This window comes from Anomaloglossus baeobatrachus, chromosome 8 (assembly GCF_048569485.1).
Source record: "Anomaloglossus baeobatrachus isolate aAnoBae1 chromosome 8, aAnoBae1.hap1, whole genome shotgun sequence".
In the NCBI taxonomy this organism is placed as follows: Eukaryota; Metazoa; Chordata; class Amphibia; order Anura; family Aromobatidae; genus Anomaloglossus; species Anomaloglossus baeobatrachus.
This window is the reverse complement of record NC_134360.1, coordinates 24,360,799-24,374,712: the sequence shown is the minus strand read 5'-3', so window position 1 is coordinate 24,374,712 and position 13,914 is coordinate 24,360,799. Positions and strand designations below refer to the sequence as shown.

Genomic DNA, 13,914 nt, shown 5'->3' with positions numbered 1-13,914 from the left:
CAAGTATCCACCATCCTCTGGAATTCTGTGTCCCAACATGTCCGATTATTAGCTACCACATTCGGAACTCTCAGACGGAACCTGAAAACGTATATTTTCACAAAAGCTTACAGCCTGCAATAATTCTCACTACCACCAGACCTGCCACCGCACCCCCACCGGAGCTGTCACCTCATCACCACCAGAGCTGCCACCACACCACAACTAGAGCAGCCATTTCACCATGACTGGAGCTGCCACCTCACCCCCCACCAGAGCTATTACCACCAGAGCTGCCACCGCACCCCCACCGGAGCTGTCACCTCATCACCACCAGAGCTGCCACCACACCACAACTAGAGCAGCCATTTCACCATGACTGGAGCTGCCACCTCACCCCCCACCAGAGCTATTACCTCCAGAGCTGCCACCTTAACACCTCCGGAGCTGCCACTTCACCACCAACAGAACTACCACCTCACCCCCACTGGAGCTGTCAACTCATCACCACCAGAGCTGCCAGCTTACCACCTCTGGAGCTACCATCACCGGAGCTACCACCTCACCCCCCACTGGAGCTGTCAACTAATCACCATCAGAGCTGCCACCTCACCACCACTGGAGCAGCCACCTCACCACCACCGGGGCTGCCACAGCACCCCCACCAGAGCTTCCATCCTACCACAATCGGAGCTGCCACCTCACCACCACAGGAGCTTCCACACTACCACCACGAGAGCGGCCACCTCACCATCACCGGAGCTGCCACCTCACCACCCGCGGAGCTCCCACAACCCCCAACCTATTGTCTCTTTCTCCATTATACTGTAGTCTGTAAGTCCGCAAGTCTCCTCTGTACCAGTCTGTCATTGTTAGTTCACTGTAATTTGTGTTTTTTTTTATGCAACCCCCAGCCTCTTCTCATGTACAGCATCATGGAATCAATGGCACTTTAAAAATAAATTCTACTTATAATAATACCCAAGTAATGCCCCAATATGGATCTGCAGTCTTTGAAGTATGTGCCCTGTTAGTTGAGTAATACAAGTTAATAATTATAGACCCATTTTAGGGGAAAAAAATGTTTGTTTTTTTCCATCATATGTTTTTGTACTTAAAATATTTTATGATCTTTCTAATTGTGAAAACAGTAAATAACACATTCTTCCTGTCATTCTAGTGCTCTGTGTCCTGCGGACGAGGCGTGAAGAACAGGGTGGTGTACTGCGTGGCTAAAGATGGCTCCAATGTGGGAAATGACTACTGCAAGCACCTGGCAAAGCCAAACATACAGAAGAAATGCCGAGGAGGCAGGTGCCCAAAGTGGAAAGCAGGAGAGTGGGGAAAAGTAAGTTACAAAACTCCGCAGTTATGTGTTTTTATACAGAATATTGGCTTATGATGATCGTTGCTGATTATAATCATAATACCGTAAGGTCTAGGATTTAGGATTGTCAATGTAACAGTAGATCTAATGTGCGGAGAGTTGTTTTTAGGGCAAACTAGCCAAATGCCCGGGGCTCCCATTTCCCAGGGGTGCCATCGGCAGGACCCTCGGGAACAACCTGAAAGTGTCAGTCTCAGTACTTGTGGGTTCATCCAGCAAGAGAGCGAATGGCGCAGTTACAGCCACATTTCAGTGATATTTAGCCAATGTTTGGTGGAATTATGAGGACATTGAATCTTAGCTTGATTTGGGCAGTGATCGACTGTATTGTGTGAGCAATATGTGGCGGTATTATGTTTGCATCTTATTGAATAATTATTTAAGAAAAGCTGTTTATAAACAAGGGCTTAATTTATATCTGCTGTATTAATAGGTTGGCCCTTTGTCCCTTCCCTCATGCTTTACACTTCAGCTTTGATTGTTCAGATTGGCAAAAGTTAATACCTACCTCACCATAAAATCAATACTGGCTTCTTTTTGAATGATAAAAATATTTCATTATTACTAGTCAGGTCATTTATAAGGGAGAGGAATGCAGAAAGTTTCGTCATTTATATGCAGGACTCTCTGTGTATGAGGTATATATAGAAATATACCATTTAGACCCGATCACTACAAAGCCGGGTGATCTCTGCACTTGTGAGCTATCGCATCCTTACAGTTCGATTACATTTTGTTATTGACAATGGATGGATGTCAGGACCTCTGAGATAAAGCAGATTGTTATAAAGGCGAAATATGGGAGATTGGATACAGCGGCTTCAGTACGAAGAGATATACAAGAGAAATGGAGAAAAAAAATGAAATGTTTGGTGTTTGTATCTGGTTCTATGTTTTGCAGTACAAATACCTACATTACTTCCATCTTTAGTAATATTAAAGTTAAGGAGCTGTCCCTTTAAAACGTAAGGATGTCATAGGAGGCCTCCTATCAGCGCTCACTCTCTCCTTTAATAAGAGGAAACTGTTGCAATACCACACTTCTCCTGTAGTGGCCACTGCAGGACAAAGGAGCATTCGTCTAGGAGTTAGGGGTACTTTGCACGCTGCGACATCGCTAGCCTATGATAGCGATGCCGAGCGTGATAGTCCCCGCCCCCCGTCGCAGAGGCGATATCTTGTGATAGCTGCTGTAGTGAACATTATCGCTACGGCAGCTTCACACGCACTTACCTGCCCTGCGACGTCGCTCTGGCCGGCGACCCGCCTCCTTCCTAAGGGGGCGGGTCGTGCGGCGTCACAGCGTCACACGGCCATTAGAAGCGGAGGGGCGTAGATGAGCGGGACGTAAACATCCCGCCCACCTACTTCCTTCCGCATAGCTGGTGGAGGCAGGTAAGGAGATGTTCCTCCCTCCTGCGGCTTCACACACAGCGATGTGTGCTGCCGCAGGAACGAGGAACAACATCGTATCTCCTATCGGTGCGACATTATGACCGACGCTACACAGATCGCTGATTTACGACGCTTTTGCGATCGTTTATCGGCGCATCTAGGCTTTACACGTTGCGACGTCGTTAGCGGTGCCGGATGTGCGTCACTTTCGATTTGACCCCGACGATATCGCAGTAGCGATGTCGCAACGTGCAATGTACCCCTTACTCTTGCTTGAGCCACGAGATCAGTTGATCCTCTTTTACGAAAGGGGTTGTCTAGAAGATCCAAAGACCCAAGGACTGCAAAATATATGGCATTTCAAAAGTATATATCGCAAATGTCTGATAGGCACAAATTATACAGGACTTTTTTTTTCTCCACCAATCAGAACTCTATTGTGAAATATTAATAGAAATGTCTATAAATCTCCAATCATTGCAGGTCCAACCGCTAAAATGTCCACTCATGAGAATCGGCCTCCTTCAGTCCCACCTTTCTTGTAGGGTGAGGAGGGAGTGCGCAATTACTAGGGAACACAAGAAAATGGACATGAGATGCCATTTGGATTTACTCTTCTAAAACTTTTTTTTAAGGGGGGAACTTTATTCACCAGTGAGAAAGTCGTCATCTTATCTCAGACCCTGTCACTGCCCCCCAAAAGTATGGGGACACTTAAATCAAACATTGGATCTCGGTGAACAAAAGGATCAGTTTGAAAATGTTTATTGATTGACGATCACTGGAGACCAAAATCATTAATCGAGTGAGGGCTGGATTCCAATTCATCACAAAAGTCATAGGCAGATTCAGGTAGCATTAATTTTATCACAACAATTCGTAATGTGACTCATTAGTGTGTACATTGTACCGCCCCTGTGTCAGCAGCCGGAACTATTCGGATCCGTATCCGCGGTGGATCGAGGGGTCTCCGGACCCTGGGGTCGTGCGGCCACTCAAAATGAAAAAGGGGGTATTTACAGGGGGCTGTATGGTTAAAGTTCATGACACTACCCATGGTGTGTGGTAAGGTGGACCACCGCTGCCGTTGGGAGCACCTGGTGGCGATGGGATGGCAGCCAGGTGTTTAACCCCTCTGTGGGTAGGGGGGATGCCCCGGGGCTTGGTGATGCTGGCAGAGGGATACCGTTGGGGAGGTAAGGGTCACTGCGTACTCACTAAGTCCAATAACGCTGACACCGACAACTTGTAAACCAAAGTTTTGAGCACCACTGCAGCAGGGAGGGAGCACGCCTGGATCCCGTGGCCGTTGGTGTTGCTTGTTAGCCTGTGACCTTTTCCTTGGCACCTTTCTACTGATTGGCCCCTGTACTGTAAAACTTGTCGGGTCCCGCTCACCAGTGTGGCTAACTGGGTGAGCTTGCTCTCAGGGTTCACGCTTGGGATTTTCTGGACTGCGGATTGGGAAAGCCCTATCCCCCTCGTTGCCCTAGTACCCCAATTTTGGAGCGGGTGGAGGACGAATCTTGAAGGCTCTGTCCTCGTCAGGCAAATTACCAGGACGCGTGAAGCTACTTCCCGGCCTAGGGTCCACATACCCCGTTGTGCCCTGGCCCCTGCCCGGAGATGGCACAGGGCCGCCCGCTGCCCTCCTCGGCAGTTCCGTGACCCTTGTCACGATCTCCTGCGACCGGGGTTCCAGCTCCTACCAGGCCCAGACCAACGTCTGCCACCTAGTAGTCTCCAGGAGCCCTGCTCCCAACCTCCTCCAACGCTACACTTCTCTCAACTCACTACTCCTGACACTCCTGACCCTCCCTAACCAACCCCCCAAGTGGGCGGCCCTATTCCCTTCAGGCTGGCCACTGGTGTGTCTGGTGGGAGTGGTGCAGAGTATTCCTAGGATTTTGATTAGCTTGTTCTTAGCAACACCAAAGGTCAGGGACCCGTAACCAAGGAGGAGTGGATACTGTGCAGAAGGGAAGATTGCACAATACCCTGTGACGACCTGATAGGCCAGGGAGTCACAACATGGACTCCAGACAACATCTAGGCATTCTCCTTGTGAGACGATGGATGGTATCCCGGGGTATTTCCTCTCGGTCCTGGATCAGGATACCAGTGATGTCCTGCACAGTCTGTGGCACTACTTGCCGACATTGGATGCAGTGATACTGTCATGCGTCTGGATTCAAACCCTTGAGTCTGTGCTTTCTGGGTGACTTTTCTGTCTGTGCCGGATCACACAGATACACTTTTTCTTGGGGTGTTTAGTTTCTGTTATCCTTGCTTTAGTTCTATTATAGTAACAGGTGTATTGATTTACTCGATTGTCTGCCCAATCACCTTTCGGGTGGGTCTTTAAATACTTTCCCCATTTGTATTTTTTGTTGGTGATATTCTCATTTTGATGTCCAGCCAGTTTGCTTTTGTTTCTGCCAGTCAGTGGAAGACCTGCTAGGATACCTTTCTCTGTTGTTTATGTTCTTAACTCTTCACATATCTTCTGCTGTTGTTAGTACGTAGACAGCATATTCTTTAGCAATATTATTATTATTATTTATTATTATAGCGCCATTTATTCCATGGAGCTTTACAAATAATAAGGGTATACATAAAAAAACAAGTACAACAATCATGAACAATACAAGGCACAGACTGGTACAGGAGGAGAGAGGACCCTGCCCGCTAGAGCTCACAGTCTACAGGGGATGGGTGAGGATACAGGAGGTGAGCGGACCCTGCCCTGGGCTCACTGTCTACAGGGGATGGGTGAGGATACAGGAGGAGAAAGGACCCTGCCCGCAAGGGCTCACAGTCTACAGGGGATGGGTGAGGATACAGGAGGAGAGAGGACCTTGCCCACGAGGGCTCACAGTCTACAGGGGATGGGTGAGGATACAGGAGGAGAGAGGACCCTGCCCGCGAGGGCTAACAGTGTACAGGGGATGGGGGAGGATACAGGAGGTGAGCGGACCCTGCCCTGGGCTCACTGTCTACAGGGGATGGGTGAGGATACAGGAGGAGAACGGACCCTGCCCGCAAGGGCTCACAGTCTACAGGGGATGGGTGAGGATACAGGAGGATAGAGACCTTTCCCACGAGGGCTCACAGTCTACAGGGGATGGGTGAGGATACATGAGGAGAGAGGACCCTGCCCGCGAGGGCTAACAGTGTACAGGGGATGTGTGAGTATACAGGAGGAGAGAGGACCCTGCCCTCGAGGGCTGACAGTCTACAGGGGATGGGTGAGGATACAGGAGGAGAGAGGACCCTGCCCGCGAGGGCTCACAGTCTACAGGGGATGGGTGAGGATACAGGAGGAGAGAGGACCCTGCCCTCGTATTGTACTCACTGGTGGGCAACAGACCTCTGCTGACTCAAAGTCTTCAGTTTCAGGAGCCGCCCCACGTGAACCGTTTCAAACAGTCCATTTTCGTCCACTTGTAACACATAATAACAAGCACATAAACTTCCGCTAGGCTTGTTAATAGCACAGTACACTTCAAGGTTCACATTTCGTTCCTCATGGACTATCCCTGCTCTTACTGGTCCTGTCAGTCTCAGGGATTCCCAGTCCAGACCTGCAGTAGATACGAGATCCATACTTCCATGCGGTTTTAATGCAAATTTTTTGCCAGGAGATGTAGATTTGGTGCAGGAATTTGGTGTATAAATCTCAGCACCAAATCTGCATCTCCTGGCAAAAAAGAAAATGCACAAAAACAGTTTTGATGCTGTTTCAATGCGGTTTTCTGCCAGGAGATACAAATTTGGTGCAGCACCAAGCATCCGACCAGAATTAATTCCAGGTTCGAACTGAGGGTTTTTTTTAAACCCGATTGGACCCGCCAATTATGGATATCTGCGGGTTCACCCATCATAATCCTTATGCTTTATTATGGTTTTCCAATGTGTCCATAAAAAACATTGTCTGTTTGTAATTTTTTAATAAGTTGTCCATAAAAAATAAAAAGTCAGGTTCACCCTGGATGCCTCCCACAATGAAGACCTGCATTGCTATATAGAACTGCCGACTTCCATCTTCCTGGTGTGTCACAATCTACAGCTATAGAAAGTGAACTGAGAAAGTGGATGTGATCACTACAAGAAGGCTCAGAAGGCGTGGTGTGGAAGACATGCAGGTTACTGAGCTCTACACGTTACTGGGTTCTTCATCAGGACAAACCACAATGTAGTGTTTTAGCTCCACGGCCGGGCTTTGCTCCCTTTCCTATGGTCACCGCCCTTTGTTGTACACCACATTGGGTTTCACAATGTGGCCAGCAAACTTTCTACAACTGTAGAGAGTGAAGTGAGAGAGTGGATATGTTCAGTGTAAGAAGGCTCAGAAGATGTGGTGTGGAAGACTTGCGGTTAATTGAAGTCTACGCGTTACTGGTTTCTTCATCAGGACAAACCACAATGTACTATTTTAGCTCCAGGGCCGGGCCTTGCTCCCTTTCCCCATGGCCACCGCCCTTTTTGTGTGCCACATTGGGTTTCATAAAGTGGCCAGCGAACTTTCTACAGCTGTACAGAGAAAAGTGAGAGCGTGGATATGATCAGTGCAAGAAGGCTCAGAAGACGTGGTGGATTTTTTTGAAGTCTACAGAATATTGTTTTTTTCATCAGGATAAACCACAATGTACTTGTTTAGCTCCAGGGCCGGGCTTTGCTCCCTATATAGAACTGCCGAATTCCATCTGTCTGGTGTCTACAGCTGTAGAGAGTGAAGTGAAAGAGTGGATATGATCAGTACAAGAAGGCTCAGAAGGCATGGTGTGGAAGACGTGCTGTTTATAGAAATTTACATGTTACTGGTTTCTTCATCAGGACAAACCACAATGTACTGTTTCAGCTCCAGGTCCGGGTTTTGCTTCCTTCCCCTATGGCCACCGTCCTTTGTTGTGCACCACATTGGATTTCACAAAGTGGCCAGTGAACTTTCTACAGCTCTAGAAAGTGAAGTGAGAGAGTGGATATGATCAGTGATAGAAGGCTCAGAAGACGTGGTGGATTTGTTTTTAAGTCTACACATTACTGGTTTCTTCATCAGGATAAACCACACTGTAGTTGTTTAGCTCCAGGGCCGGGCTTTGCTCCCTATATAGAACTGCTGACTTCCACCTTTCTGGTGTCTACAGCTGTAGAGAGGATATGATCAGTATAAGAATCCTCAGAAGACGTGGTGTGGAAGACGTGCTGTTTATTGAACTCTACACGTTACTGGGTTCTTCATCAGGACAAACCACAATGTACTGTTTTAGCTCCAGGGCCGGACTTTGCTCCCTTCCCCTATGGCCACCACCCTTTGTTGTGCACAATATTGGATTTCACAAATTGGCCAGCGAACTTTCTACAACTGTAGAATTGTGTGAACGAGCAAGCACAAGATGAACAGCACTATCCAAATTGGAGTGTACATGCAAAGCCATGCCAACAGGAACTGGATGGGAGGAAGTCTCTGCTGGTCAATGCCGCAGCATATATCTATGGGAAAATACCACTTTACAATGGGGGTCCTAAAGAAGACTATATCATGGCTCCATACAACTGTTGGATTGCAAAGCCGTAATATGCCACAAATCATAAGATGGTCATAGTTAAACTGGAGTACATCAATAACTACAATCCATAGGTCCTTACGGAAAGGCTCGTCTTCATGTTGTTCCATACATGAAAGGGTGACTCTAGGAACCTTACAGTCAGTGCACAACATTCGAGAAAACTACGAGCGATTTCTCCGCACAAGCCGCATACAATTATTTGTACCAGTAAGTGTGAGATCGGCCTCCATCGCTTTACTGGAGGATAAAAGCGCTCTGTAATTGAGGACCCATACTGCGTCTTACTGCAGGAGGAGCACACGGGCTGTGGAATTAATATGACCCCAGTAATTAAGCATGGCAGGAGATTTTCCCAGACCCTCCAACCCAAATAAAACCCTCCCAACTGTCAGCTCTGGTAATCCCATGTGTAATTACTGCCCCTACCTATGAATGGGTCACACGTGACAGAGCCGCTCTCGTGTAGTAAACACTTCCAGTAATGCAAAGTTTATTTGCTCTCGCATGTCTTGTCACACGCAGACACCGACCATCTGCTCCGGATTACCGAAAATTACGATAGAAATCTGCTCTTCTCTCAAGCTGTTAAAAAATGGAATTTAGCCATTTCTTAAAGGGGCTGTCCATGATTAGACAAAAGTTTGCTTGTTTTGCAGTAACAGCGCCTCCCCCCTCCAATGGCCGTGTCTTTTATTGCAGCTTGTAAGTGAAAAAAGAGATGGAAAAAAAAAGATCATTTTTACATGAAACAGATGGAAATGCTTAAAAGCAATAAAAAAACAATTACATGGTACGCAGTATATGCTACGGAGAGGTTGTTCTGTAGCAATCTGTCTATGAGAGCCACTGACAGACATCTTTGGTGGTGGTGGTGGGACTTATCTCACCTAAAACAAAAGGGTCGGCAGTCCGAAATCAGACATGCCAGATCCCTATATTCCTGCAGAATGGTGCAAATTGTCGGTCACATCTCCATTCAGTTTTTACCTAGAGGTGACTGCCACCAAATGAAGTTGGCGTCAGCATCCCTAGCATATGCCTTGCATTTGCCTAAAACATGTATGCAAATCAGCTACTTTGCATATCTTTTTTTTTTTTATGTAGCGCTGCCTTGAAAATAAAACTCAATCAGGATCATAATGATTGCGGTCGCACAGAGTGTGACATCAACCAGACCTGTGCTGGAATGGGGCTTGCCAACCCCAGCTCCTACCTCACCTGGATGTGCATCTGAGGACACACATTCAGCTGAAGTGTATTGTGGTGCAGAGAGCCATTAAGTGTCTGCACAGCAATACATGCAGCCGGCCCAATCAGACGTCAGCAGCTGACATCGGAGTGCCAGGCATCGGCATCGCATGGCAGTGACATCATGCCTCACCATAGCAGGCTCAACAATGACAGCTGCTGGCCTCCTAGCCGGCTACAGAGGATGTAGTCACTCATCATGAGAACAGAGGAAGCTGAGAAGAATGTTTTGTTTTTTTTTATTGCGTTAGAGGACAGCGGCAGACAGGTGATATAGTTACCAGGAAGGAACCTAGGATTTGGGACATATATATCAGGATGGGGACATATTAACCAGAAGGGGGGGGCATATATATCAGGATGGGGGACATATATATCAGGATAGGGGAGATATATACTAGGATGAGCCCAGGATGTGGAACATATATATCAGGATGGGGAACATATATACCAACATAAGGGACATAATTAACAGGAAGGCGTATATATTTACTAGGATGGGAGACATATATACCAGGATGGGGAACATATATATCAGGATGGGGGAGATATATACCAGGATGAGGCCAGGATGGGAGACACATTAACTAGGATAGAGGACATATATACAAGAATGGGGGACACATTAACTAGGATGGGGGACATATATGCAAGGATGGGGGACATATATACCAGGATGAGGGGACATATATAACAAGATGGGGGACATGTTAACCAGGATGGGGACAAATATATCAGGATGAGAACATGCATAGCATGATGAGGCTCAGGATGGGGGATATGTATACCAGGATGTGAGACATATATACCAGCATTGGTACATATATACTAGGATGAGGGGACATATATAACAAGATGGGGACATATATCAGGATGGGGGACATGTTAACCAGGATGGGGAAAAATATACCAGGATCGTAATATGCATACCATGATGAGGCCCAGGATGGGGGACATATATACCAGCATTGGTACATATATGCAGGATGAGGGACATGTATACCTGGAAGGGGCCCAGAATGGGGGATCTTAGTACAGGATGGAGAACATTACTACAAAATGAACTGAGAGGGGGGCAACAGTTATGTCTTTATAGGATTTAGAAAGTGCTACAGGACCCATACATCTGAATATGCAGGGAGGGGGCCCAGGTCCAAATCTTGCATGAGGGCCCATTGGACGCTAATTACGTCACTGGTCTTCATAGATACGTAGTTAATTACTTAGCTGCAACAACAGCCGGTACCCCGCCCCGACCTGAAATATCTAACATGGGGAACCTCCCTAAAATTTTATAACTGCCAATGTGAGGTTAGGAGACCATTATGGGGTGAAAAGATGACCATTGTATAGACAGGAAGAGGGGAAAGGCCTCAGTTTACAATATATTCCTAAATTCACAGTTTACATAAGAGAAAGGAAGGCTGTGTTTTTAAGGGCTCAGTATATTACGGCAGTATTGCATTTGTTGTCAGTTATATTATCTGGGATTACTATGACACGTGGGCCCCTATAAGGTAAAACAGATGAACAAGTCTAGGGACAGGGACTCGAGTGATCTGCGTTCGCAGGATAGGTAAGATCATCAGTGATCACAAGATCCGACGTCTCCAGTCTCGTATGTGAACGGATTGACGCGCCCATGGTGGTCTGAGGTTACCCATAACCGGGCCGCAATATTTCTCCTAGGTCACCGCGGTGGCCTCGCCCGTTTCCGTGACCCCGTCCGGTGTCAATAAAACCGGCTTTTTGAGGAATGGGGATGATGGGGGTAGTTGTTCGTGATGCCACCTGTGGTGTGTAGCCAGTATTAGCCGCCGCTGCGGGTGCTTTCTCTGCTGGGACGGATGGCTACGCAGCTCGGATGTTGTAGCTCTCCACAGGTAGCGCTAGGCCCCAGGGAGGACAATGGTGGTGGTAGTCCCTCAGACGCTGATAGCGCCGGAAGCGCAATGACATGGGCGCCGGCAGTAACGGGACGACACAAGCGGTACAGTTCAAAGTCCCTTTACTCCCTGCTCACACATTCAGCCGTTGGAAAGTGCCGATCCCCGCTGTGATGGGCTCCAGCCTATCCCGGATACTTCGGAGGTCGTGACTGGCAGTCCCTTCTGTTAGTCTCCTTTCAGTGGTCTCCCTCCACCCCAGCTCCTGGGCCGTGGAACGGGTCACGAGTGCCTGCTGCACTCGCTGCAAACACTGGGATTCCCCTTCTTTTCCTAAGAACCCGGATCGAGCCTCCAGCTCCAGACCACGGGCCCCGAACTGTTTGTTGTCTGCTGCTCCTCCAAAGTGCGACCTCACACGGACACTGTCCGGTGCAGACTGCCTATTGTGTGTCGGATGGCTCCTCACTTCCCCCTGTGGGTGCCCCGCCTCCCAGGTCCCTGACTAGTGGGCATGAGGTCCCATACCTCGTGATGGCTACCCCAGCACCTACCCTAGCCCGGTCCCAGTGAAAGAGCTCCCGTGTTATGTGTTGGTTGTGGTTGTGGTTGTTACCGGTGACGACCTCCTCTGCATCCAAGATGAATACTGCACCTTAAGTGAGGCGCAGTACCCTGGGGCACCACTACGGCTTCAGGCGCAGCTCTGAAGCATGAGCCAAGATAAGTCAGATTGTCAGTGATTACAAGAATCGGCGTTTCCAGTTCCGCGTAGAATGGAGCGCAGCTCTGAAGCATGAGCCAGGAAAGGTAAGATCATTAGTGATCACAAGGATCGGCGTCTCCAGTCCCGCGTAGAATGGAGCGCAGCTCTGAAACATGAGAAAGGATAGGTAAGATCGTCAGTGATCACAAGAACCGGCACCTCCAGTCCTGCGTAGAATAGAGCGCAGCTCTGAAGCATGAGCCAGGATTGGTAAGATAATCAGTGATCACAAGAATCGGCATCTCCAGTCCCGCGAAGAATGGAGCGCAGCTCTAAAGCATGAGCGCATGTGTCGTATCCATACAGCGTTCTCTGATTTAAAGTCTTATTTACAGTAGTGTAAAATCAGCCATTTACACGTGGTTTTAAGGAAAGCCGCCTTGCACTACACAATGGAAACAATCACTGTCAGACCCTGTGGCTTCAATGCAAAGATAGTCCTGCATGTCGTTACGTTTTTACCACCATACATGACGAAATCTGCACATACATGTGTATAGAGCCTTAGGCTGAATCATGGGCCACAAGGAGTTAAGCTGATTTGGCACAATTATTGTTCCTTGGTGTTCCTGATCTATGACCGTAGCTGAGCTGCGCACAATGGCCTCAGTGAGGATACGCCGGTACAAGTAGATGTAAAGCGCTTCAGATTATCCCATTCATGGCAGGTCATACAATAGAATAGTATAGAGCGTGTGTTGTGGTGCCAGGATCACCTGGCCACCGTCCTATGTGCCCCACATCCGAGGCACCAAACAACAGCCACACTGTTATATGCAACCGGAAATACTCTTATGTACTTATATTCTGATTTATAGCCCGAAGCTATGAATGTAAAATCTGCTGTAAAGTAACGTAAAAATATTTGTCTAAAAGGAAATACTGCATCAAAGTATAAGATATGTACGGTCACCATACAGAATTAGAGAGGCGCTGTCACCCTACTGACATTGCTGTTTTAGTAAATAACTGTGTTCCCCATAAAATAAGCATCTTTACTTACAGGGAATCTGTCACCTAAGAGCAGCATAATGTAGACATACAGTTAGGTCCAGAAATATTTGGACAGTGACACAAGTTTTGTTATTTTAGCTGTTTACAAAAACATGTTCAGAAATACAATTATATATATAATATGGGCTGAAAGTGCACACTCCCAGCTGCAATATGAGAGTTTTCACATCCAAATCGGAGAAAGGGTTTAGGAATCTTAGCTCTGTAATGCATAGCCTCCTCTTTTTCAAGGGACCAAAAGTAATTGGACAAGGGACTCTAAGGGCTGCAATTAACTCTGAAGGCGTCTCCCTCGTTAACCTGTAATCAATGAAGTAGTTAAAAGGTCTGGGGTTGATTACAGGTGTGTGGTTTTGCATTTGGAAGCTGTTGCTGTGACCAGACAACATGCGGTCAAAGGAACTCTCAATTGAGGTGAAGCAGAACATCCTGAGGCTGAAAAAAAAAAAATCCATCAGAGAGATAGCAGACATGCTTGGAGTAGCAAAATCAACAGTCGGGAACATTCTGAGAAAAAAGGAATTGACTGGTGAGCTTGGGAACTCAAAAAGGCCTGGGCGTCCACGGATGACAACAGTGGTGGATGATCGCCGCATACTTTCTTTGGTGAAGAAGAACCCGTTCACAACATCAACTGAAGTCCAGAACACTCTCAGTGAAGTAGGTGTA

The 13,914-nt window shown here is 47.5% G+C and overlaps 1 protein-coding gene across 1 annotated transcript in view; it reads left to right on the top strand.

The window, feature by feature from the left end:
- ADAMTS9 (ADAM metallopeptidase with thrombospondin type 1 motif 9) overlaps positions 1 to 13,914 on the top strand; it is a 361,962-nt gene that overhangs the window by 285,221 nt on the left and 62,827 nt on the right. Inside the window, exon 29 of the mRNA XM_075321378.1 lies at positions 1,160 to 1,327. Coding sequence (XP_075177493.1) covers positions 1,160 to 1,327 — 168 coding nt within the window. The remainder of the gene's footprint in view (positions 1 to 1,159; positions 1,328 to 13,914) is intronic.